This window comes from Hipposideros armiger, unplaced genomic scaffold (assembly GCF_001890085.2).
Source record: "Hipposideros armiger isolate ML-2016 unplaced genomic scaffold, ASM189008v1 scaffold_394, whole genome shotgun sequence".
Classification (NCBI taxonomy): Eukaryota; Metazoa; Chordata; class Mammalia; order Chiroptera; family Hipposideridae; genus Hipposideros; species Hipposideros armiger.
The window spans coordinates 1,405,487-1,433,322 of record NW_017731744.1 but is presented as its reverse complement, the minus strand read 5'-3'; the positions used below and the strand labels follow the sequence as shown (position 1 = coordinate 1,433,322).

At 37.0% G+C, this 27,836-nt stretch overlaps 1 protein-coding gene across 3 annotated transcripts in view; it reads right to left on the bottom strand.

Annotated features, from left to right (window-relative positions):
- Positions 1 to 27,836, bottom strand: part of QTMAN (queuosine-tRNA mannosyltransferase) — a 333,545-nt gene that overhangs the window by 129,341 nt on the left and 176,368 nt on the right. For all 3 annotated transcript variants that reach the window (XM_019663537.1, XM_019663540.1, XM_019663538.1), the window contains exons 4-5: positions 7,876 to 8,043; positions 4,263 to 4,436 (exon numbers count right to left, since the gene is read on the bottom strand). In XM_019663537.1, the coding sequence (XP_019519082.1) occupies positions 4,263 to 4,436; positions 7,876 to 8,043 (342 nt within the window). The remainder of the gene's footprint in view (positions 1 to 4,262; positions 4,437 to 7,875; positions 8,044 to 27,836) is intronic.

Sequence of the window (27,836 nt, the reverse complement as noted above, 5' to 3'; positions counted from 1 at the left end):
GAGAGAGAGAGAGAGAGAGAGAGAGAGAGAGAGAGAGAGAGAGAGAGAGGGAGAGAGAGGAGGGGGGAGAGAGAGAGAAATAGAGAGAGAGAAGGAGAGAGAGAGGGGGAGAGAGAGGGAGGGAGGGAGAGAGAGATCTTATTCAGACTTGAATCTTAACTTTTTATCACCATCAAAAAGAACATATGAAAATTTTCTATGAGTTAACAGAATGCAGCGTGGGGTTACCCTTTAATTATAAAATTCATGCATATGCTTTAATCATCACTGTATTTAACCTCACTCTTCTGAATTCACTCCTGTCTCCTTACAATGCTCTTTCGTTTGTTCCACTGGATAATTCTCTCCTTGTTGACCTCCTGATTCTTTTATCTTTTCTTCTCATTTCAACCCTGGGCTCTTCCTCTACTAATGCCTTCAGTCCTAAGAATGCCAAAGGCCAGCCCAAATTTAAAGGTCCAGTTAATGATAAGAAACCAGCAACAAGCCTGAGAAGCAGCTACATGTCCTAGAAACCAACTGAAGAATGTGTCATAATGTGTCAAATGCTGTTCATATGTTAAGATGAGGACTGAGAATTGACCACAGGATCACAGGATGGACAGGCATAGAAGTCATAGGTGACCTTGACAAAAACAGTTTCAGTGAAACGGCTTTTAAGACAGAACAAACAGTAGAAATGAAGTTGGAAATAAGCATAAACAACTCTTTCAAGGAATTTTGCTCCTAAGAAAAAAGAAAGAAATGAGGCAGTAGTCCAAGGGAAAAGTGGAATCAAGAGGAAATTTTTTTTAACAAACAAAATTTTATAAACAAACAAAATTAACTCACACATAAAATAAAAAGAATGTGTGTTTACTGTGAAAAAAAGAGAAATTTTTTTTAAAAGATGTAAAACAAATAGCATCTTTTTTATTTGTATGCTACTAGGAATCATCCAGAAGAGGAAAACTGACCATGCGGAACAGAGAAGGAAAAACGACTAAAACAATAGTCTCTAGGTGTGCGAGGAGGATGCGCTCTGGCAAGAAGTAGAGATAAGGAAGGGCCTTAGACAGAAGCAAGGTCAGTCCACCCACAGTACCCGGTGTGAAGACTGTGCACCCAAAGCACACGACTGGGTTGGTGTGGTGACGGCAGCACTTAGCAATTCCCATCTGAATGCTTCTATTTTCTCAGTCATGACCCGAGAATGAAGATAGAAGACTTGGTATTGGAAGTTTATAAAGAAAGAATAACGCATGATTAGTATCTAGAAGAGGGAAATGTGATATGCTTCCCAGGCAGATCAAAGGTTCCATGTGAATTTAGTCATGAATTTAGAGTAGACGAATATGTATGGCTGGGCATTCTCTCCTAATCCAGTATGAAGGAAAAAGAGCAAAAGATTTGAGAGTATACGCAAGAGAGTTAGGTATGATGATAGAATACAGAAATTAAGCTGGAGAAAGGAGGAGGAAAATTAGGGCAAGAGAAGAATGAAAGTAAGGAATTGGCGCAATCAGTGGATGGCAGGTTCTGGTGAGGCCAAAAGACTGAGTCAGGGTGTTAAGGAGAATAAATAAATGAACCTCTGTATTTATACGAGCTGCTCCTTCGGCAGAGCGCTGCTCTATTTCCATGTGTTGGTTAAGAAAGAGGAGCGAGGAAGACAGTTTTTTATATTCAGGTAGCAATAAATGTGGTAGGTTATAAAACAATGGGGGCAGGGGTTTTTAATAAGATGAATTCAACCTTATTGGGGGTCTATTATGTGCCAGGTGTTATATTAGGCATTTGGCATGCAAGCGTTAATTCATTGAGTCACTACATCATGCCAATGAGGTGATACGGTAAATATAATCATAATCGTTAGAGACCTAAGCTCAGGGTCATTACACTTATACAGGTCACAGAGCTCGGAAGTGGTGATCAAGACTCAATCAAATACATGTATGTGCGATACCGTGTTTAAGAGCTTTCCCACCCCCAAAGGTTTAATACCTAAAATGAAATATTTCCAAGTGAATGTTCTTTCTTCCCACTGTTGTTCTGGTCTTTGAGAACGAGGCAGTGGAGGGGTAAGGAGACATCAGGTAACAGTAGGTGTCACAAGCCCAGTATTACTGAGTCCCATTGGCAGCCATGCTTTAGGCTATCAACTTTATAAAGCGAAATATATTTTTGCTGAAATATGGCTTTTCCCTTCCCTGATGAATACCCATTATATTATATATTATGGTAGCACATGGTATTAATAATTTAATTGTATCTTCTGCTTTGTTTTTACTTAAATTCACTTTTGCCATGACCAAATCATATTTGTATAAGGGAGAAAGACAGAAGCACTCAAAAATTGCTTTTTTTTTAAATCACCTTGGTTATTTTGTATTTTTCAACATCTCAACAAAATAATACTCTTTTAAGACTGCAGGCATTAGAATGATTGTCATTCATGCAAATAATCACTTACTTACACTATATGAGTTTGGGCTGGATAAAGCAAATTACCATTTGAAAATAATTCAAATAACACTCTGGGCTAAGACCTTGCTTATGAATGTTATCTTGGCCACAATATTTCTTAACCTTCTTCCATTTAGCTAGTTGTATTTATGGTAATACAGTCCAAATTAATAAACTATTTCAATTGCCACAGGTGTATTAAACATATGATGCTGGAGTACTATATCATATGCAAATGAATTTGAAACATTATTTATTTGGAATTATATAACAGTAATAATTAAGATGTGCTATAACCATCGATTCACCTTAAAGATGTATATTTATTTTCACTACATATTATGTGAAAAACTTAAAAACATGTCAAAAAATAAGGTTCATATTTTAAAAATATGATCTAAAGTATAAACTTGTTGGAGCTAATCATGGATCTAAAGTATAACAACTATATTTTCAAAAGTTGAAATTCTCTCATTATACATTAAAAAAAGTCTTTATACAAACACATCTTATATCTACATATATAACTGAAAATTGATTGTTATCTCAGTTTCACTTAGCTTGATAGTTTTCAAACTGCAAATAGCATTAAATGTTTGACAAATGATCTACAGTGACAGGAAGCTGAGATGGTAAAAAGAAAGCTGAATCAAAACGCATAGGGTCTAAAGTTTAATCCAGTCTGTGACAATAGTCAGCAGTGGGAGTGCAAGCCAGTCTCTGCTTCTCCGGGCCTGTTTTCTGAACGCTGTAAATTAACAATTGGGCAAGGTGGTCTCACTTAAATTTTATGACACTAACTTGATTTGGTAGCAGGCAAATTTTTCTTCAAGGAAGTATTAACTAGTAAGATGCTCAAATTACTCAGCACTAGGGGTGTGGATGAGAACAACTGTTCCCACAGCAAAATGTGGGAGAACTCAGCGAGTCCAGATCACAGAGACTAATGCTGACCTCCAGCATAGCACGTACGGACATTAAATTGTTTCCTGTCTTCATTTCAAGGATGGGGAAGAAACAGCTGTCCCTGAACTCTTTTTAAGGACATAGTCAGTTACAAAACAGCAGCATCCCCAGCTAGTATGAGTCTCACTGAAGTAAACTTACTATTCACAAGGGAGAAATATTCCTGGTAGTAGTAAAAACAATTTTGCTAGGTTTAATCAAAAGTGAAAAGGAATTCTAGAATGTTCCCTTTGAGCCACATCATCCATTGCTAATTCAGGGTGGGCCCAGCAACAAGGGTAATAAAAAATGTCCTTAGTAACTGAGAAAGAGAAATAGCAATTAAGTGCATTTGTGACCCAATATAGAGGACCTAACTCTTTATTAAGATAATACAAATATAAAAAAAATGGAAGAAGGAAAAAGATAGAAAATAGCATGGCAAATGAAAGTAACCCAAGCAGTGAAATTTAATAGTGATCTACTTAGAACACTTACTATATAATACATATAAACCAATAGGTATAAGCTGCATACAAAGATTCAGAATATGTTTGACAATGACTTCTTTAACAAAACAACAAATAAAGAAACAACACAGTAAGTGTTAAAAGCCACAATTGCTTGCTTTGGCAAACAAATAAATAAGAGGAAAGAAAGGAAGAACTCAATATCAGAACTACCCATTCAGTGATAGGTTGGACAAATGATTATTTAAAATCTTTGCAAATCCCAGCATGGTGAAACAGAACTTGGTTCTCTAATTAACGATGTTTATGCTAAGAAGTTAAAATTGGCAAGAAGAACGCCAATTTCTATACATTTGAGGGATAATTTGACACAATATTGAAAACAGAGTCAAACACACTGACCTGCTCACATCAGGAAACCTGATGGGAAAGTAAATAACTTGGCACTTGGGTCTGATGATGCTTTCCAGATCCCTGGGTCTGTGATCAGGAATCAGCTTCATAAATTTTCCAATATTAGTGAGAAATGACTCCATATTGAAAACGGAGTTGAATACCACCACATCAGATACCAGGCTGTCAGGGGAAAGGATGAATGCAAATGATGAGCCCACATCATTCAGTTATTTTTGATAAGCCTAAGATCTTCATATGAATCAGCGTTTGTACTGTACCTGGGCTTTACAAAGAGCTCTCCACTTCCATAAGTATTTATCGGAATGCCTTTAGTGGCTAAGTTAGTTTCATTAGCATTATGCCATGGGAAGTTAGATTGTTGGCATCCAGGAGGAAAGGCAGGAGAGGAATTGCATGATTTCACAAGATTCTATGAGGCTTCCAGCCAAAGTCTAATTCTCCACAGTGCCAGGAACTTTCTACCTTATCAAGAGTTATAAGTACGTGGCACCTTTTTCTTTGTGGCCTAACCACCCACGTTGTATTTCCCTGTCAGTGACGTATATTGTTTGATACCATATTACTGAGAACAGAACGTACGCCATACTTCTTGCTACCTTCAAGGAGACTAATGCAGGTAAAGCTATTTCATACTAGAGCATACCTTCAAAATATGTGGTTAAAGTTTATTTCTTCTTTTAACCCTTGCTTAAAACAACTGTTAAGTTTGTTTTTGTTTTTTTAATTCTGGGGCAATACAGGAGGGATTATATGGCATCTCTAAAAATAACTTATTTTGCTATTACCATATATTTGGAGTAGTCAGAGAAGTAGAAAAAATTGGTGGAAATGGATCCAGAAATCCATATTCTTAGGTCCTACTGATTACATAAAGGGATGTATTATACAGAACAATACCACCATGGACCTTCAGAGTTAAAATAAACATAATATTGGCTATTGCTTTCGATGAAAATACTTTGTTCCTCTCCATAATATCATTTTAAATAAAAATAATAAAAAGTACAAAGCTTATGTATTATAAGTACATCAACAGTTTGAGAGTTCTCTATAACATTTTTTTGGAAACCAATGAACACAATGATAACCATGGGTGATGAGGATAAAATCTCAATATGTAGTATGTGCCCTTTACAAGTCAAAAACTGATTTAATAAATCATTGTTTTAATTTTTTTAAATGGCCCTCTTTGCTTTAAGAAATGATTCAGTGTCTCAGTGTCATTGGATCTCAATAAAATGCAAACAAATGCTTTACTAAGCAGGTATACAAGATCTGATAAAAAAAAGTTTTATTTCACCTTTAAAAGGATAGATCAAGAAAACTGAAAAGACATGTAAGTCCATAATACTGCAAAATGCAAATGAATAAGCAGAGCTTATTGAATAGGAACACATACCATAGCAAATCCTCAGTTTAGTTTAATTTATATTTACTGGAACTGCCGAAGTTCTTATTATCAATATATAGTGGAATGAAAAATCAACAAAAGAAATGTTGACCTGCCTGCCACTCCTACACCTCCCCCACAAAATTGCTTTTCCATACAAGTATTTTTTTTAGTTGTGACCTAGTGTAAATTTGGGGGTAAGGGTGATTACAACATGGATAATACAAAAGAATGTCACAGAAGTGCTGACACAACACCCAGCAATAAGGAAGCCAGTATAATAATATACCAAAAGTTGAGGGATGTTTTACAGCTACTCTGTTTTCACCATATGTCACATATTGTAATAGCGACCCACAGGTCATAATATATAGTTACGCCATGTGCTCATAAGTCAGAGGGTTAGTGAAACCTCTATTTAAGGTGAGTGCTTATGTCAGTCATCTCTAAAGTCCTTAACTGCCACACAGTCAGGAAAGAAATCTGACAGTGCCAACAAAAGCAGAAGTCAGCAAGAAAACTAAAGAAACATTTGAGGAGGCAGGAGTCATACTTTTCAAAGAAAATCTGAACAGGACCACTTTCTGACACTCTTATTTTTCCTCTGGACAACTGTGAAGCGTTTTTTTTGTTTTTTGTTTTTTCTCATTAACAAGCCAACCAATGATCAATTCCACTTCTTTCTTTCCAAGCTTGTCTATCAGTTTACTCTCTTGAGAAGAGCAATGCTAAAACATCATGTCCTAGTTTTTATAGTCTCATTCCCTACGAGCAAAAACAATCTTTTATGAAAGGGAGAGATGAAGGGCAGTAAGCTAAATGTTTTTTTTACATATCTGCCCTCATAGGGCATGCAACCCAACCACTTACATTCTTACAAACTCAGTCTATGCTAAATTAAAGATCCAAGACAGTTTACAGAAACATTCTTTTTCATGCATTTCCTCCCTGATATGAGTGAGTGTAACTTCCATTAACTTTAAAGCCACCCATAAAGGGAAAAATAGGCTTAATTTTTTTTCCCCCAGTTATTTCTCAAGGGTAATAAACACACACTATCTGAGGAAAAGAATGATGCTAATTCAAGAAATCAAAAGAATATTACAAATGTTTTCCATATTGATAAAGCACGAAATGATTTTATTTTTGTTTTTAAAACATATTTCCCTTCTCTGTTCCAATATAAAATAAAGTATTTTAATTTTATTATGAAATTTTAAAACGGTTGTTTTTTTATGAGACATTTGACGTGAAGCAGTTCCACACTATTTTGATAGCACTGCTACTTCACAATTGAAGCAGCTTGTAAAAATTATTGCAGGAAAACATTTACAAAATGCTCAAAACACAGAAGTATTACCATATAGTTGCTTTTCCATGTCAACTAAACTATGGGATATACTTGCAAGAGCTGAGAGTCTGTTTAAACACATCATCGATTCCAATTGCTGATAACTATTTTAAAAGGTGAGTAAAAAGTACCCAATCACCACCAAACTGATTCCATTTGATGGTTGCAGTTATGTGAATAGGATCCAATAGCGAAGCCGTTTCAGAGTTGTTATTAACTTCTTTCATTAACTAAGCTTCAGAAGATATACTTTGTTGAAGTAACAATAGAGAAGGACCATCACCTTTGAAATGTCATGGTATTTTAAAGCTGTGCAATTTCAGAAGACTCGATGAGGGGAAAAAAAGGAAAAAAGAAAAACCTACCTAAAGATTCATTTTTCCATAGTTTTTTCTTACAAACAATAAAAAAGGACAAAACCCCTTTGCTCCATTATGCCTTTTTTTTGTTTATTCCTCTGAAAATTTCTATATTGATTTTAGCTGGATATTTTGAAAGGGGTTACCAAATAAGGGCTGACTATCTGCCCTTTCTAAACAATAGATGATGCAATCAAAGGGTGACAAAGGGCCCTGTCAACCCTTTGATTCTATTTTGAATGTTGTAGAAAAGTTTGATGATTAGTTCAACATATAATTAAATTGTTACATACATGTATTTTATACATGGATTAGCTGCGATATATACCTATATATACTGCAAAGGCACAAGTAATTACTAACACGAAGGTAGTAATTTTTGTACCAATTTAAGGTGCATTTAAATAAGTGTACAGGAGGTGTCCACATTCAAAAACTAACCATCTATAAAGAAAAAGGTGGCAAAGGACTAAATATAATGATACAATTTATACCTACCATGAGAGAATTTGGTTGTATCCATATTGGAAATCCCTCTCCTGACATTTCTTGACAGGATATACCAATTGGTTCTCGTGGAAGTACAGAATCTTTTTCAATTTCCCAAGGTCAGGCCGAAGGGCAACCAGTTCAGTCAGGTTAAGCACAGCGCTCGCAAAGAGGATCCTAGGAAAATAAGGAAATTAGGGTTTGCTGTCCTGAGGAAGCTTGAAGGGGTCATCCTTTGCCCTTCTCTTCTCTTACCCCCAGAAAAACATATCCCCTATAGGGACACATCAATAGTTAAGACTTAATACCATGTAGCAGCATTCTAAGTTTTGATCTCTTAAAAAGCAGCTGCTATGAACTGTAAAAGCCCCGAATCTCATTGGTCTGCTCAGCTCACTTACTGAGATGCAAAAAAAAAAAGCAAAAAAAAAAACCTGGATGGATTTTATTGAAAAAGGCAAGAAAAGCTCTATCTGAAGGACAAATGGAACAAAGATAAGGCTGACTGGGGAATACTTTGCTTGCCCGTTTCATTACACTTTACTTCTTTATGCAACCAACTACTGAAATTCAATATACAAGCAGGAATGGCACATGTTCATGTTATGACATAAACCCTTTTGATTTATGCAATAGACTTACCTAGTGTGGTCTTTTTCTCTTGGCATGTTTTCTCACTGTCCCTCCCCCCCTTTTTTTTAACTATTCTGCAATATTTCGGTTTTTGTTTTTTTAATGTTTTCTTCTACACTACTGGACTGCTAATGGCACCAGGTGTACAATCTGCAAAACCCTATATAAAACATAAATATAAAAAGAAAATGAAGAAAGCCTGATTCCCTTTCTTTGGGATGGGGGGAGGAAACTGACAGCTTTACCTATCCATGTTTACAAGTGAAACTGTTAATTCGCTTATTCCGTAAACATTTACTACATGCCTACTATGTGCCAGGGTCTAACAGGACAAACAGACAAGAAGAACAAGACAGCCCACCAGGATGCACGCTGCCTGTAATAATGACATGTACAAAGTACTGAAGGAACAAGCAGAGAGGAGCAATAACTGTCTGGAACAACCTGGAAATGTTTCACTAATGAGGTGCCTACCACATGTGGACACAAAAGAGGGACAAATTACAGTCCCTGAGCAGCTGAGTACATTTAGATGGCACAATTTTGATGGAATGCCACCTTTATAACATAATGCAGTATCACTTGACCCTTACAGCTTTAATTCCCATTCTAAAAAATGAGGTTCAAGAAGGTTAAGCATTTTTTCTAGAATCACACAAGCAAGGACTCCTGCTCTTGGTCATCTAAGCCCGAAGTGCTTTCCATTACACCAGGGACGTGAATTGGTTTTGGACGACTTACATTGCAAATGCATTTTTCTGTACTTAATAAATACAAAATATCATCCTTGTTATTACCATGATTACAATTACTATAAATTCTCACTTGCTGACAAGCCAAATGGCTAACTTCAGGTGTTTATATGATCTGCAGCACTAGCCTTTCACATAAGAAGAACGATTACATAATAAGTGCATATATCACAAATAGGAATTCAAGTGTCTTCTTCATGGGCTACAAAAGGCACGTAAGACCAAAAGCAGTGATCTCTCTTTTAGATTCACACTGCTGCACTAATGTTATAGTTCACTGCTTTAAAGTAAAACATTATTACCAAGGAGATGCATTTATTTAATTCTCTATTTGTATTCAATTAAAGCAAATAGAAAAATTATGGTCAGAAAATGTCCTATTTTAACCAAAAATATTCCCACCACCACTACCAGATATAAGCCTTTCTAGAACTGAGATTGAAAGTTCTGAAATATGAAGATACTTGCTTATCTACAAATCTTATCCTTAGTAGAAAGAACAAGACTATATTAATCTGTCAATAGCTATTTTCCCCAAAAGAAAATGGATGGCAACTTCTGGGTCTACTTACTGGGTAATTCTCCTCCCTTTCCTTCTATTTCCACCCCTAACATACACACTATTGCAAGCAATGACTTATTCTTCATCGTTAAGGCCTGAGCAAGCTCAATGTTTTTCACACAAAAGGCAGAAAAAGTCATAAAATGGAGCCCCCATGTTACTTATTAGTTACAAAAATGGTATCTTTATAATGGAGAACTTTGGTAGACCTTAACTTATCCAAATGACCAAGCTTCATGTGATCAATAATGGGACAAAGTAATATCATATATTTCTCAATGTGGTACACTGAGAAAGATACAAATCACCTATGTAGTATTCCCACCCCAAATGCCTGATCTGAATTTGGTCATGAAGAAACAAATGTCCTGCAAACAACTGGGCTGGCTCCAAGGTCAATGTCATAAAGGGGAAAAAAAATAGATTAAAGGAAAATAAAGAGACCCCAAAACAAAATGCCACACTGGATACGAGGTTGGGAAAAAACAGCTCTAAAGGACATTGTAAGAACAATAGGGAAATGCTGAATATGGGCTGAATATAGATTGTAAATTTTTATCAATCTTAAATTTCTTCAGTGTAATAATTTTACTGGGTTTATATAATATCTTTATTCTTAGGAGATACATGTTGAATTATTTACACATGATGAGTCATGATGTCGGCAACTAATTCTTAAATGATTCAGTCAAAAGACTACTGATAACAATAAATATTTAATATGTTTATATTTACAAAAATAAAAAATTTGCAAAATATTAAGAATTGATGAAGTAAATGGTAATTGTAATTCACTGATCTAGTCTTGCAAGTCTTTGTTAAGTTATACATTATAAAACCATAATTTGGGGGCAATATGCACAAAATGGCATTAAATAGAAGGGAAAACTATGTTGCATTCCATAAACAATCAATCCATCAAATATGCACTTCTGGTCATAATCCAATTAATTTCCTACGTGAGAATTATCCTCCGGGTGGACCATCTGTAGGGAATGTTTAACCAAGGCGAGCCCTTCATTCCACTCCTACCACACACCTCTCCATAGCCTACCTACCAGCTAATCTGCCATCAAGGCATCCAAATCACAAGTTTAGCTCTCCAAATAAAACCTCCCAAACGCAAGAATGCAACATATTCAGAAGTGAAATGGCACTAATTTCCACAATATTAACCATTTGGGAATGCCCACACCAACACTTCCTTCGGTTTGTTCAATCGTTAATAGGAAAGTCATTGTATTTTTATTACTAATCTTGAAATAGTCCTTATACTTCTAAACTGTGGAAAGTATTTCTATCATTAGGAAAACCTTTCTCTGTTTCCACTTATAAAATGGTAGTTAAATTGGACAAGAAGCAACTCCTCAAATATTTAGCGCAATGACACCCACAAATAAGTAATGAATATGCCTACAAAAGGAATGCAGGTAAGATTTATAGGCAATTTCTACTTTTCCAACCTTCCATCAAAAAAAAAAAGTTTATAAGAATACAATGAATGACATCACTCGATCAGCAGCTAATCCCTGGGCTCCCGATGTTCATCTTGCCTCAGGTGTTATTTAAGCAATAAATCCTAACAAGGTAAGCTTTATCATCCCACACAGTGTGTCTGGCAGGAAAGGGCGCAAGGTGATAGCAAACACCACTAGGAACAAGATAATTCCTGACAGCTGCTGCTGGAGTACAAGTTAAATTGAACAGTTTATCTCAGCAGGAAGATGTTATAAGGTTTTATGTTTAATATTTTTAAATTAACATAAAACCCAGAGAAAGCAGTTGGGCAATCTTTCACAAACATGACATACTACAATCACAGTATAAGCTGGATTAGTACTTATTACCATGCTCCTACAGAATTAAGCTGTTTTTAGACCGCCAAAGAGCTTTAAATTGCAACTTTTGTCTCTGTAAGAGAAACCTGTATTTAAAATGTCTGCTAAATTCAAATTAACGACTACATCGTTAATTTACCATTTCACCAAAAGCATAAGTAAGCTGTTATTATGATAGCCTAACCAAAACAGCTCTGTGCTGCAAGCATATTAACACCTTCCTATATATTGGGGATTGTATTCATATCCATTTTTCAATTGTTTGTAATGCACAGTATATCTACAATTTGAGTCATAGGTGCTTACAAAATAGAAAATAATTCAACACAGTGAAATTCAAGATTAGAGATTTTATTCTTTTTTTGCTCAGTTTGAATAAATTAGTTGCTTGCCTTTCACCCTGTTCTCTTAATATGTAAGAAAAGATGCTGACGTGCACTCAGGCACTGTAGGAGTGTGGTCACTATTTTCTAGAATAGAAGCACACTTTTATATTGTAAATGGTGTGGAAAGGCAGTGAGATGAGAAACAGAGTAACCACCACTACATACATACAAAAAGAAATTTTCCTTCCTGGACGAGGTTATCTCACTCTTGCCTCATTAAATCTTTTCAGTAGCCCTCCTACCCACCCACCCACAACCATTAATCGCAAATCAGGGATACAGTGCACAATTTAACACAGATACCAGTTGGGGTTTTATTCAGGCTTAAGCCATGCCTTGCAGGGTTTCAGGAGTCCTTGGACAATTGAGTCAATTCCATTCTTCCAGCTACGTCACTTTGCTCAACACCTAAACTCCTGTCTAGATTCATATGCCTCAGCCTCATCACCAAAGTCTTTTTTTCTTTGGTTGCCTATCTTGAGTTCCTGTTCCTTGATAGCTACTCTGCAGGTTTCTAGATCCTGTACTTTCTGGGATATGGTTATTTTTACGATGGTGGAAATGTCCTATACCTGTACTGTCTAACAGGGTAGTGACTGGCCACATATGGCTATCGAGCACTTGCAATATAGTTAGTGTAACTGAGGAACTAAAAATTTAAATTTAATTCCATTTGATTAACTTAAGCATAAATTAAATAGCCATAGAGTAATGGCTACTGTGTGAAAAGCACAGCTCGGGGTGGACCAGCTTTCTTTAACCCAACATTCCACTCATGGTACCTGAGTGCATTTCCTCACTTAATTGATTTTCTTGTACAGGTCCTTGATCTGAAAACCTAATTTCTAGTTACTCTGGACTACCTGTGTTTTACCTACCAGGCTCTCCAATTCTGGAATGGCACTATTTCTTTTTCCTTCTGATAATTAGGTAACACTTGTTCACTACAGAAATGTTTTAAGTACAAAAAAATATAAATTAAGAGAATATCACCCACAACCACCCCAAAAAGAGATAGCCACTATTTGCGTTCCAATGATTATTTAGCCCATATATGTTAAGCACAATTATTTGCAAAGCTCTAGGCTAAATGATGAACATAAAATGGAAAACAAAGTAGCTGAGACAAGAAGAAAATCGGCAGGTAGAGGAACTGAATAAAAACCAAGGAGGCTGGAGCAATTTGTTCAATGAGAAAATAGCCAGAAAAGAGGCTGAGGAAATCAATGGACCTTTGTAAGACATGCAAATAATTTTGGGTTTTATGATAACAGCAATGGGTAGAGGAGGATTTTTAGTAGGGAAAATACAAAATTATATATGTATCTTGAGTATAATTACTTTTATTCTTTTTACTTTGTAATATATATTGTTGTATAGTTTTATTTTTTTGCTTTTAACACTTAACATGCTGTTTTACTATGTTAAAATTATTGCTAAAACATGATTTTTAATAGATTTAATAATATATGTCATCATATCCCCAACTGGGGCATGCATTTTATATTCATATATCTAAAAAACTTCAAATTTTTCACTGTATAATCTCTTGTATTTCTATTACATTTGCGTATGTATTTCATGAGATTATTTTATTTATTTATTTTTAATCAGAAACTTTCACTAGCATATGGAAAAAAGACTTTGTAAGGAATCGTTTTGGAAGAAAGGGGGACAGTAAGGAGAAAAGAAAAGAAATGATGGTGGCTTGGACTAGGATGATAGCACTGGAATTGATGAGAAGTGGCCTGAGTGTGTTTGCAGATAGCACTGTCAGGTTTCACTGATGAACTAGATATGAGAAGTGAAAAAGAGGAGGGCTATCTTTTCCTTCACTTTATCACTTCCAAAGTGTGTTGATAATGTTTCAATATAACAGGAGCTCAATAATACATACAGGCATAAATGAAAATTACTCCCAAACGTTTCAACATTCTTTGGCTTAAATATATTTTTTTAATTTGTAAAATCTGTGAAGAAAGATAACCGAGTTCTAATATTCATTAATCATTGATATACAAAATTCATTTTAATGCAATATGCTTTAGTTGTCAGCTACTTCATCTTAATTAGAACATTTTTACTGCACATTGAAATGCTATGGATTTTCAAAAACCTTCAAAAACATTGAATAACAAAATGTTTCCATTTGCTAAAACAATTAAAAACACAAGATTAAAGTCTTATCTAAAAGAAAAGGAAATGTAGTCATTTAACTTCCTAGGTTTTGTGATGGGTTATTTACAGGCTGTCAAAATACAGCATCCAGTTTCCCAAAAGCTGTCCCATGGTGTAGCATCAATTAATCAGGCAGGTTTGCTTTTCCCCACCATGTAATGTTCTTTTCCAGTGCTTATCATGGTGGCCTGGACATCACTGCGTAAAGAACACTTGTCCAGAAGGCATGGAATTAAGGTCTGTAGGTAGGACCTACCACTGAGCAATATCTCCAACTGGTTTCTTAACATCTATCCACTCTGCAGTCATCAGCACTCTGACCTGCTTTATGGATGCATAAGGACACAGATTACATGATACCTGTTGAGCTTTTTTATTAAAGGTGTCACTTAAATGTAGGCATCTCAAATTACTCCAGCAACCTCTCAAGTCTTTGAATTCTTGGTGTTTGGCATAATGCCTAATCCATAAAAGATATTCAATAATTATGTTTGTAACAACAAAGGATGAAACAGGAGGGAAGGGTAGGCCTAAGTAATGGGAAAAAAAATCTATAAATAAAATGAAATCTTTACTGTGTACACTTAAATATTTTTTATGTATTTGTGGACTAGAATTCATTATTAAGATTATTTTTACAAGACAAAGTAATATGAACTATTCAGAACATTTATAGATAAGTTCATTTTAGATATTCTATCAATAAGTCAATAAATCAAATATTGTCACATCTCGTGACAAACTTAGAAGTACAAGACAGCATTCCTGTTGTAAAAGAGCTGGCAACATAATTGGTAAAAGGATAAAAAACACAGAAAACATTAAATAACACTAAAAAAAGATAACTATCAGCTCTGTGCTAAACCAGAAATGCCCCAAAGCAGTGCAAGCCTGATTGAGAATGAAGGGAGAGTCACTAACCACTCTCAGTTCAGAGGAAGAAGCGAAAACTAAGAGCAGAGGGAAACCAGGAAGCTTCAAGTTTATTGAGGGTAAAAGGAGAAGCCTGGCGTCTCAACAGATCAGTGCTATTTAAATAAATTAGACAGGAGGGAGAGTTGGCTAAAGTTTAGGGTTTGAAAAAAATAAGTAATCAAATAAAATCAGATCTAGGGGTACACAAACGCAGGGTAAGAAGTTGAAGTTTCTACTTTATCTGCTGCCAATATGGAGATCCATTGTACATTTATTATACTAACAATACTTTATTTCTTATTATTCTTAATTAACTAAATTGTGAATGCTTATTGTCTATGAAAAATGGTAGTAAAATGAGAGGATAAGAAATAAAAATTAAAAAAAAAATACCACTATCACTACCACTCTCAAAATAAAGGCGATTGCTCTATACGTATCCAAATACAGATAAAACCAGCTCATTTAAAACCACAGCTCTTGGGCCAGCCGAGTGGCACGTTGGTTAAGAGCTGGCTTGGGATGCCAGCTCTGAGCAGCAGGGCCCCGGTTCGGATCCCACATGAGGGCCAATGGCACTGCCTTCTACAGCTAAGATGGTGAACAACAGCTCGACCTGGAGCTGGGCTGCCAGCGACGGCGTAGGCTGTGGCCCCTGCTGCAGTGGGCTGCCGTAAGCTACCATGTGTGGCCGGCAGCCGATGTGAGCTGCCAAGAGCTGCCGTGAGCGGCTGTCCAGAGGCCGGCGACTGATCTGCCTCACCCGGGAGGAGCACAATGATAATACCAACATGGGCCAGTGAAGCAACATCCTCCACAACTACACTGAAGAACAAAAGGACAGCAACTTGTCTGTTCCCCTTCCCCCAATTCCCCAATAAAAATAATAATAAAAAAAACCTTAAAAAAACAAAACAAAACAAAAATTCATGTCCTGAATAATTATGATTTTGGGGAAGAGCCAGAAGTCGCACAGTGCCAGATACAGTGAATAAGGTGGATGAGGACACACACCATATTGTTTTTATTTGACAGAAATTGCCATGCCAGAAGTGATGTGTGACATGGAACCTTTCCCTTATGATCACAAAATATGGTAAATGCTGCTGCCGAGTTCCATCCAACGGAAAGGCAGGGATCTCCAATACGGGAAGGTGTTTGAGCAGGGGAGGAGCCTATGAAAGTGGTGTGTTAGGAAGATGGCTCTGGAGTGGGGTCAGGTGAAGGCAGGACTGGTTGGCTGTTTTTTCTTGATGAGTCTGGCTAAAGGTTTATCAACTTTGTTTATCTTTTCAAAAAACCAGCTCTTGGTTTTATTGATCTTTACATTTGTTTCTGATCTGATATTTATTTTCTTTCTTCTACTCACTTTAGGCTTTGTTTGCTGTTCTTTTTCTAGTTCTTCTAAGTATAAGGTTAGATTGTTTATTTCAGATTTTTCTTGTTTCTTGAGGTAGGCCTGTATTGCTATGAATTTCCCTCTTAGGACTGCTTTTGATGTGTCCCATAGATTTTGGGTCATTGTGTTTTCATTTTCATTTTTCTCAAGGTATCTTTTGATTTCTTCCTTGACCTCATTCATTATTTAGTAGCATGTTATTTAGCTTCCATGTGTTTATATGTTTTTCAGTTTTTTTCTTGTGAATGATTTCTAGTTTGATACCACTGTGGTCAGTGAAGACGCTTGATATGACTTCATTCTTCTTAAATTTGTTGAAACTTGTTTTGTGGCCTAACATGCGGTCTATTTTGGAAAATGTTCCTTGTGCACTTGAAAAGAATGTACGTTCTGCTTCTTTGGGGTAAAATGCTCTAAAAATATCAATTTACTCCATCTGCTATAGTCTGTCATTTAAGGCCACTGTTTCCTTGTTGACTTTCTGTCTGGAAGATCTGTCCATTGGTGTCAATGGGGTGTTAAAAACCCCTGCTGTGATTGTATTATAGTCGATTTCTCCCTTTATGTCTGTCAATATTTGCTTTATTTACTTAGGTGCTCCAAAGTTGGGTGCATAAACGTTTTCAAGGGTTATATCCTCTTGTTGGATTGATCCCTTTATCATTATGTAAAGTCTCTCTTTATCTCTTGTTATAGTCTTTGTTTTTAAGTCTACTTTGTTTGATATAAGTATTGCTACCCCAACTTTTTTTTTTTTTCATTTCCATTTGCATGAAGTATCTTTTTCCATCCCTTTACTTTCTGTGTGTGTCTTTCGATCTGAAGTGGGTCTCTTCTGGACAGCATATGTATGATGGGTCTTGTTTTTCTTATCCATTCAGCTACCCTGTGTGCTTTTGATTGGACCATTTAATCTATTTAAATTTAAAGTGATTACTGATAGATATGTAATTATTGCCATTTTTTAAAATTCAACTTTATGTTCTTTTCATCCCCCTTCTTAAAGAAGTCCCTTTAACATTTCTTGTAACACTGGTTTGGTGGGGAAAACTCCTTTACTTTTTCTTGTCTGGGACATTCAATATATCTCTCCTTCAATTTTAAATGATAGTCTGGATGGGTGGAATAGTCTTTGTTGTAGGTCTTTGCATTTTATCACTTTGAATATTTTGTGCCAATCCCTACTTTCCTCAAGAGTTTCTGTTGATAATTTAGCTGACAGTCTTACAGGAGCTCCCTTGTAACTAGTGGCCTTTCTCTTGCTACTTTTAGGAGTCTCTCTTTGTTTTCAACCTTTGCCATATGGCTTGGTGTGGGCCTCTTTGGGTTCATCTTGTTTGGGACTCTCTGTACTTCCTGGACTTGTATGTCTATTTCCTTCACCAGGTTAGGAAAGTTTCCAGTCATTATTTCTTCAAATAATGAAGAAATTATTCTGAATCCCTTGCTTTCTCTCTTCTCATTCTGGTTCTCCTATGATGCAAGTATTATTACATTTGATGTTGTCCCAGAGGTCTCTTAAGCTACCCTCATTTAAAAAAAATATTTCTTCTTTTTGCTGTTTCAACTGAGTGTTTTCTGCTACACTGCCTTCTATGTTGTTGATTTGATCCTCTGCTTCATCTAGTCTGCTGGTGATTCTCTCTAGCATTTTTCATTTCAGTTATTGTATTCTTCATTCTGACTGGGTTTTTTTGTATGGTTTCTATATCCTTATTTATGCTTGCTATATCTTTGTTGAAGTTCTCACTAAGTTACTTGAACATACATCCTTAAAACACTGTTTTGACTCTGTATCTGGTAGGTTGCTTGCCTCCATTTTCTTTAGTTCTTTTTCTGGATTTTTTTCCTGTTCTTTCATCTGGGATATATTTGTTTCCCCATTTTGGCTGCCTCTCTGTGTTTGTTTCTATGTAGTATTAGGTACGGCTGCTATGCCTCCCAGTCTTGCTGGGTGGCCTCAGGTAGTAGATGCCCTGTGGGACCCAGTGGCAAGGTCTTCTTGGTCACCTGCACTGGGTGCCCCAGGAATGTCCTTTGTGTGGGTTGCATGTGCCCTCCTATTGTAGTTGAGCCTTGATTGCTGTTGGCACATTAGTGGGTGGGATTGACCCTTAAGCTGACAGGCTGTGGGGTTTGGCCTTGGCCTACTCTGTGGGGGACTTACTCCACAGAGCAGGTTTCACCCCACTGGGCTCTGGTGCCTGCTGAGATCACCCTTTGGGTGTGCCGCTTGTGGGGCTAATTGGGTGGTACTCTGAAGTTGACCTCCAGGTATGTTGGTTCTGGGGCCTCTTGGGAGGGGCTCCAGGGCAGACTCAGGTCTGCCATTACCTGTAATTGGCTGAGGAGTACCTTGTAGGAGCTACAAAGTGATCCACAGTTAACTGCTGCTTGTCTGGATCTGGAGGTAAATGAAAGAGGCCATGGTGTGAACCAATGATGGCTGCCACCAGTCCCAGCTCTGGGGTAGCTCTGCAAATAGCCCAGGACACCCTCAGGCCTGCTGCCACCTGCCAGTTCCCATTAGGCTTAGCTGCTGATAGAGCCCTGTGTGGTACGTGAGTTGTGTCAGGTGGGGGTCTCAGCGATTACAAGGGTGTAACGAGCTGTGCTCACCAAGTTAATGTAGATTGTGGTTTGGTGCCAGTGCTGAGCCTGGAGCTACTCAGCAAAAGTCTGAGGTCACATAGAGAGAGGCCAGTCGCCTCCCGCCTGGTGCCTGTGGATCCCAGAGTTGTCCTAGAAAGAGTGCAACGCGGGTGCAGCTGGCTGTTCTCTGAGGAAAGTACTTCAGGCGATGAGTGAATTGGCTGGGGAAGGTCTCAGGGAGCAACCAGGGTAGAGCAAGTGGGTAGAGTGAGAAGAGTTCACCAGGCTAGTGCAGATTCATATTTCGCTGTGGTGGGGAGGGGTTCAACACAGGAAAGATGGTGCCCACCTGTCAGCTGCACAGGAGAAGGGTTCTACACAGGAAAAATGATGAGTGTCCCTCTAGTCCTCACCTTGAAGCCACACAACTCGATCTCTCCCTGTATGTCTCTGACACTTCCTGAGTCACTGTCCCTCCGCTAGGGCCCAGGCTGACTGCCTGGGAGCAAGTACACAGGCCATTTAGGAGGATGTCAGGGTTTCCCACAGCCTTCCTACCCACCCAGGTGGTTAGCATCCCCACTGTTTTTCACAGCTGGATTATGTGGGGGCACTGGTACTCAAGGCTGGGGAGCCCCTCACTCCTCCAGAAGGGTCCTCCACAACCGAGATATCCCTCCTGATTCTGAACTGCCATAGGCAAGTGTGGGGCTGGCCCGTTCTGTGTCTCCGCCCCTTCTACCAGTCTCCATGTGGCTTCTTCTCCATATCCTTAGTTTTACAGCTTCTGTTCAGCTAGACTTCAGATGGTTCTCCAGGTTGATTGTTCTATAATTCAATTGTAATTTTAATGTGGTCTCGGGAGGAGGCAAACATAGCATTTATCTGCTCCGCCATCTTGCTATTTGATGTCAGTTTTGATCAAGCCCATTACTTTTTCCTTATGGTTCCTAATAATATGTCAGACACTGTTCTCTACTTCACAATCCTAACATATCAAGTACTTAAGAAACGATCCAAAGAAAAGCAACTCCTGGGGAAAGGTAGGTGTCAACCTGGTACAAAGATCAGGAATGTACAATGTCATGATAATAATTTCTGTCATCTTCAGGGATTCATGATCGTCAGCCTTGAAGAAGTAAGTCAATTAACATGCAAAGCACATCTAAGTTGCTGAGTGTGCTGGGAACACTTCATATGGTGTTTTATCTCCATAAAATAATATAATTAGTATGTGAAATATTTATAATTCACCTCATGATTAATCTATCATAGAAGGCTATTCCTTAACAGCAGCATATCATTTTATATTGGAATGTTCTTTGCCCTATAGTTCATGTCACTCACTCATGAGTCCCTGGAGTTCATTTCTAAATATTATAAAGTTGGAAGACCAGAGATCCAAGGTAATGGTTATAAGTCTTATCATTACTCAAACCCAACCTTACCAATGCTGTCTAAGATGATACACATTTAAGGACACAGTGACCAGTTCAAGCCAGAAGACTGTTACTCAAAGAGATACAGAAAGCTCAGTTCATGCACAAGCCTGAGAAACAAACTATAGGCAAACACAGAGTGGCTTTTAGATATTATCATCATTTAGGCTTGAATATTATGACACAGGAATAGTTAAAATAATCATAACTATAATAATAATAATAATAATAATAATAATAATAATAATTAATAATAATATCATGCCTCCTGGTATGTCAACTAAACTACTCCTGACAACCACAAGGGAAAGGTATTTTGTACCCCAGAAATGAATAAGCTAACAGGAAAAAATATGTTAACTTGCTATTTTTACTGAGTCATATCTACTGCTAAAATTAACAAGCACAAATAAAAGGCCTCCTAAATATTCTGTCTTTCTATAATAGGTCTTAAGATCTAATTTTTTTGGTACTTATGAGTATTTGTTTTAAATTTGCTTCCCAGAATCCTGCATTCTATTGAGTTGTTCTATCATTTGATTTGTGACATTTTGTTATGCTTTTCATAGAGATTATTCCTGTGTTTTGATTATTTCTCCTATGTTTGTTTTGGCAAGTCCAAGACAGTTCTTTGAAATCTTCCCTGAATTTGATGCTTAATATGCCATTTGAAGAAATGCCCTCCTCCAAATAATTTATTTAGTATCTCCAATGTATTGCTACTGTACACATCACTTTAATTACAAGGATGTCTCTAGATAATTAATCACAAAAGTCAAAACTAGCAGAATATACAGCACACAGTAAGCACTCAAAACGTGTTTGGGTGAGTGAAATATTCAATAGTTAAAGGCCAAACTGGGACCGTTATAGAGTCCGTTACAAAAAAGAAGTCACAAGTATTGCTTGGAAGCCTGCCTCCTCATTCCAATAGTGGGATCATCTTCACGTTAGACCTCAGGATGAAAATATTCTCCATTCAAATAGGGAAAAAGCCCATTCACTGAGAAAAAAAAACTAAGTGTTAGAAAACCTTTCTTTGACCATGTTTAACCCTTTCCACAATATACAGACAAATACAGACAAAAGAATTTGAATGTGGGTATAAATAGCCACTAGAGACTCACTACAGATACCCGTCTGAGTCTCAGTGTTGTTTGAACTCTCCATTGCTGACATCTGAGGGTCACCTGCCATAGGTCACATAAGAGCCATCCAGAGCTTCTCTCTGCCGTGTAAGAGATGTACGCAGGAGGCAAGGCATGAAAGCGTCCCTCTGAGCCAGTCTTTTCTTTGCTCCCCTTTCCTCTACGTGTACATAACAGCGGTCTGAGACTGTCAGGAAATACACAGAATAACACGAGAGAAGCAAGCAGGGAACCTCAGGCTTGGCTCGGGGAAGCCAAAAACGGCTTTAAAGAATGAAACACTTAAGATGGACATTAAAAGATGAAGAAAATTTCCAGTTCAGTATGTGTTAAGGGTAGGGTTTGGAAAGGGGGAAGACTATGAGTTTCTAGTAATGCTGTAGAGGAAAAGCAAATACCTGGAACCATAAATATCCATATTTTATATCTTTATCTTTATATTTTATAAGGGGTAAAAAGAAAATCTAGACTTGACATCCTGTTCTTCATCTTTGTATTTTGGCCACTGAGATATAAACAAAGGGCTGAAGTTATATGAGAGTTAATATTTTAAAAAAAAACCAACTTTGTTTTAATCCCCACATCATACATACTGCTACTATTACTCATAGTTAGAGTGATGCCAACTCATTGCAAATAAATATCATGATAAATTGCTCCCTTACTAAGTTCCCAAAGCTAAATACAATCAGATGGGAAATTCTAATAACTTTTTGTAGTAACTCCTCACTTGAAAAACCCTTTCAAAGAAATGTTAGTAGCTTACCACTCCATAGGAAACAGTAACACAGCGAGATTCTCCCAAGAATATTCCAACAGGCCTTTAAAATCTAAGACTGTCACAAAACCTGAGCATCTGGCAACTCTGCCACCATGAAGTATCCATATGGAAGAGACCAAAATGTGTCAAAGTACCCAAAATGATTTTGGATAGTGTAGAAGATAGAATAAATAATTCAGTATCGGCAACACTTTCAACAGCAGGTAGTGGATATGCTACCTGCTTCTATAATGTGCCAGAATGTAACATAAGTGTGTGAGGCTGTGTGTGTATGTGTGTGAGGGATTAAAACAGAGAGAATACGAGTGTGCATAAGGCTAAAAACTATTTTTATATAGAAATATTCCTTAGGTAGTTCTCTTTGTAGGGACATCATATCTCTAAATATAGATTTACAGATAAACAGAAGAAAAAAATGGAGTCAATGACAACTTATTTTAAGATAAATATAGCAACAAATATATTACTTCAGATTCAATGAAAAAAATGTATTAACTTAACATTATGGTTGAGATTGTATGTGCAAAAAAAGTCAGAAAATCCAAAATTATGGTTCCCTCAGCAACCATAACTGTGTCCTCATGCATATATGAGTATTTTGCATTACTGTAATGATGATACATTTCAGCCTTAATATCAGTTTATGCAGTGTGACTGAATTAGGATTCTTTTGGGAACTATAACTTTGAATTTCTGGACTTTTGTGAATGTAAAATCTTAACCATAAAATTACATTAATACAGGGTGGGGTTTTTGCATTTTATTTTCTGGCATTTAAAAAAACAATAAAGAGTGAATGGTTGACAACATTAAAGTAATAAAAGATTGGCTGATTTGTAATAATACAAAAAGGATTTGATACAGAGCCTAATACCTTAAAATAGGGATATGCAAACTACAAAAGAAATGTCCTTTTGAAGATTAATCAAACACAAGAACAGGCAAGATGTCTTTCTACGAGTAATTAAATTTACTTTTTCTATAAAATGTTTCTGATTAAAAGGTACTTTATTCAACTATATTTCAACATGAATATAAACACCAATACCTGAAATAATGCACTCACTACATACGAGTATTCCTGCATCTTATCAAGAAAAAATAATATTAAAATGGCCCCCCATATTTTCCAGAGCAAAGCTAGTCGGGAGCCACTTTTCTTTCTTTCATGTGTAACACGGCAGGACATAACCTGTAAGATAAAACTGCATTACTGTCACAAACTACTTTCTGATCACAGGCTGAGGCTGATTCAAAATGTGGTTCACAAAGAAACATACACAATTACCAAGTTAAGCTTAAGAATGAGGTGACTATTTTAAGTTACTACTTAGGTACTGTACAACCATGGGGTAACCAGGAGATGAAGGAAGGCACAGTGACATAGTGGGTTCAGGAGAGATGAGTCATAATCATATCTGTTTGGGGGAAAATTACAAATACTTTCATGGAGATGGCGTTTTCCACTGGCCTCACAGGATCAGTAGTTTTTCAACAAAGTGGACACATTATAGACAGAAGAGTCTATGGAAAGTTCCAGAAGTAAAAGTGGTCAATACCATTTTGGAGAACAAAGAGTTTGGCTGAAGGGCAGGAGGCTCATGAAGAAGTTGTAAAAGGAAAGGCTGCAAATGCAGATTAAATATATATATTGTAAAGGACATGGAAGGCAAAGCTGCCAGTCTTAACCACAATATATAGGTGGGGGAGCGGGGGGCGGGGGGCGCACACTGAAGTTACATGAGCAGGGAGGCTACACATTTTAGGAGAGAAACAAAAAGCAAAAATAATAAACAAACAAACAAACAAACAAAAACCCCACAGCGAGCAGAACAGAAGGCAGAGAGAAGTAAACACTGAAGACAAAAGACAGGGGGACCAGTTACGAGGTTATTAAACTAATCCAGACAAGTAGCCATGGAGATCTGAATAACGGTAACAGCAAGACTGAAAAGGAGGAGGAAGGATTAAAAGGTGCTTTCAACATGTTAAGATATTGTGATTATTAGAAAGATCTTGCCATTAATACAAATATAAAATCAAGGATGATGTCTGATGGAAGGAAAAGGAATGATCAAGTACCAGTTAGTAAATCTTAAGTTTAAGGTACCAAGTTCCATAGAAACAGGCATTTCCTGCTAAAAACAATTTATAAATATGGTCCTGAAGCAATAAAAACAATACAAGTCTTTATATCTGCATAATTTACAGACTTGTGCCTCTACTCTCTTTTTATCCATATAGGGCTGGGAAGGTAATAGCATCAGTTGTACAAATAAAATTAAAAAAAAAACAACAGGCTCATCAGCAAGGGTGATTTCCCAAACCCCCCACAGGTATAAAATGGCAAAGTCAGGCTAGATGCCAGATTCTGTCATCTTTGGTATAAAAGTCATTTTGAAATTATAGATAAGATAATCAAAAAATATGGAGATAAAAGATAAGTGAGTGCTATACAGAACTACAGGGAAAACCTAAGCTTAGAGAGTAGCAATCACACAATAGCCCTTTAGATGACTAGGATGCCTAGTGAAGTGTTACAGGGCCTGACATTCAATAGGTGCTCAATAAACCTCTGTAACTAAACAGGAGATGGCACTAAACAGGGTCTTCGTATTTTGGTAGAAAGATGGAGTAGTTCTTAAACATTTTTACAGCAGCCACTTTTGACAGCAACCAAGGAATTCTTACACAAAACACTCGTGTAAAATACATAAAAACACTTGAGTCAAGCATGGTTTGGAATTTCACCTAACTTGAACTCTTTTCCCTTCCTTTCACAACCCTTTCTTTCCATATATTCGAGTATAGCTATCCCTAAGACAAACCCACGCAATCCAGAGAAAATACCAGAAATCCTCTAAGTCAGTCATACCAACGATGTAATTTGGAATGTCTCTGTAGCATGGAACAACTACAGGTAACACTTGGCCTGAACAGATCAAGCTGAAGTCAAGTACCAGCCTGTCTAGACTTGATTCCTAACTAGACTCTCCATTTCCATGTTCTTCCAGGAGCTGGGAGGCTTCATGGCTTCTTTCATGGATTTCTCCATGGCCAACAGCTTACTTCAATTACAACCCACATCATTAAATCACTTGTACATAATAACTGTATCCCATGGAAATGGCACATTTAATTGAGTCAACTGCCTGCGGCTGCCTGCTCCACAAACCTGTTGGAGAACCTCCCTATTTGCTGCATTTTGTAAGTAAATGGCCATGCCAGATATTTCCACATATAAATCAATCAGAATCAAAAGGGCATAATGTCAGGAGGTTGAAATTAAAGAAGCGAATGCCCAAATTTGATATCTTAGAGGAAAGAAGTTGTATATTCTAATCATGTTACTGATATGGCCAATTACATGTATGACAAAGAGGAAAAGGATCTGACTGTCCCCAGAGTTGAAAAAAATGAAAGCATTATTGAGCGCTTTTTCATAGCAGACTTGCAATGTTATTCCATTTTTATATAAATAGTAAATGAAAAATTCAGTCCAATCAAATAGTGAAAACAGTAATCATTATAAAAAAAAACACCAAAAAACAAAAAAACAAACATCCAGCCCAACCAAGTAGTAAAAACAGTAATCATTATAAGATTTTATTATGGCAGTACCTTTGTACAAATATGAAGTGATATATAAAGAAAATCACAGGCTGATTCTTGGATAATTTATTCAAGGAGTAAGTTATGAAAATTCATCAATAAGTAGAATAAATGAGGCAACTCAATGATAGCTCACCATAGATTCTATTTATGCAACTCCAATTTTAATTTAGTCTGTATTGATGGACTCTTTTATTTCATGTGTTATAGTCATGTTAAATCGAGACACTACATTCATTGCATCTAGAGCCTACACAGTACAAAGACGTCTGGACGTGACATAGACAGTTGCTCCTTTTGCATTAAGTGATAAATAGTTCAGTTGCAAAGAGGCTCTGACAAGATTTAACAAACAGTAAATATTTTTTTTTAAAGTAACCATATGCATTAATTTTTTCTTTTACTGTCTTGATTTTATACGGTAATTTGTCTTTGGGAGAAATCATGCTGACATCGTCCTGGGTTGTCTCAGGCCTCTGCAGAAGAGGCCAGCAAGGAAAGAGAAGAGAGAGAGGCAGAGGCCTGGTCCCAGGGCAGGGTATGTGCCAAAGGAAACAGAACCACCTGCAGTACCTGCCAACAGAAATGTTAGTGGGCTGGTCAGAGGAACTGGGTCCAAGTGCATAATTTGGGCAAGGCAGAGACCGAATTCAATAAGTAAGGCAGAAGGGTCAAGATTCCAAGAAGTCTTATTCAGAATTTAGGAGGCCACTCTTATGCAGGTGTCACACACCAGGTCTGGGAACATGTGGGGGATAAAATTGGCAGGAACTAAGAAAGGGTAACGAAGGCCCAGAAGGGGCCTACAGAATGAAGGAGAATAACTGGGGAAGAAGCAGACTAAGAAGAGGAAATCGGGTCAAATCAGCTAAAACTGATGAAGGATGAAGAGAGATAAAGGGGAAAGCAGCAAAGTGAGGGCCCTGATACCATGTAACTGGCAATACAGGGACTTTAGGAATGGGGGGATCAGCTGGGAGTGGAGGAGTCAAAACAGCCCTGCGAATGAATCTTAGGTATGGGGCGGATCAAGCTAACTCCAAGTCATACCAATCAGTGGGGCTGAGGGTAGAGATGTAGCCCTGACTCAGGTAATGGCTCAGGTGCTGTGCAAGACTGAGCCTGCAGGTAGGGGGCGTCAGTGCACCTGACTACCCAGCTGAGGAAAGCCAAGGCTGGGAAATGAGATAAGAGTGAAGAAAATAACAGAGAGAAGTAACTCCAAAATATTTCTCAATTGTAATGCATGAATTTGGGATAGACTACAAAGCAAACCCAGAATGGATTTATGCAAAAGACAAATTAGTACTCTATTTTCACACACAAAAAAAACTCTTCAATAATATTAAGAGTACAATTAAAACTTAAAGTACAACATTATAAATATACTATTCTTACAATATGTAAGACTAGACTATAAGAAAGTAAGACTATAAGGCATAACAGCTACTGGGTTTATGGATTTTCATATTTTATCTCCAAATGCTCTATTGTGTAATTATATATTACTTTTATAATTAAAAAGTAAAAAAGTATTAATAATAAAACATTTTAATAGAAAGCATGCCTAGTACCTTTTGAATTATTTGATTAAAATAATTTCCACTTACAATACATTTCTTGGGTAAAGAGCAGAGTATTTACATATGCTGTTGTTACACATTGAAGTCTTTATAAAATCTCCTAAAATTAGTAATCCCTACACCTAATTTGTACATCACTGTAAAATACACTT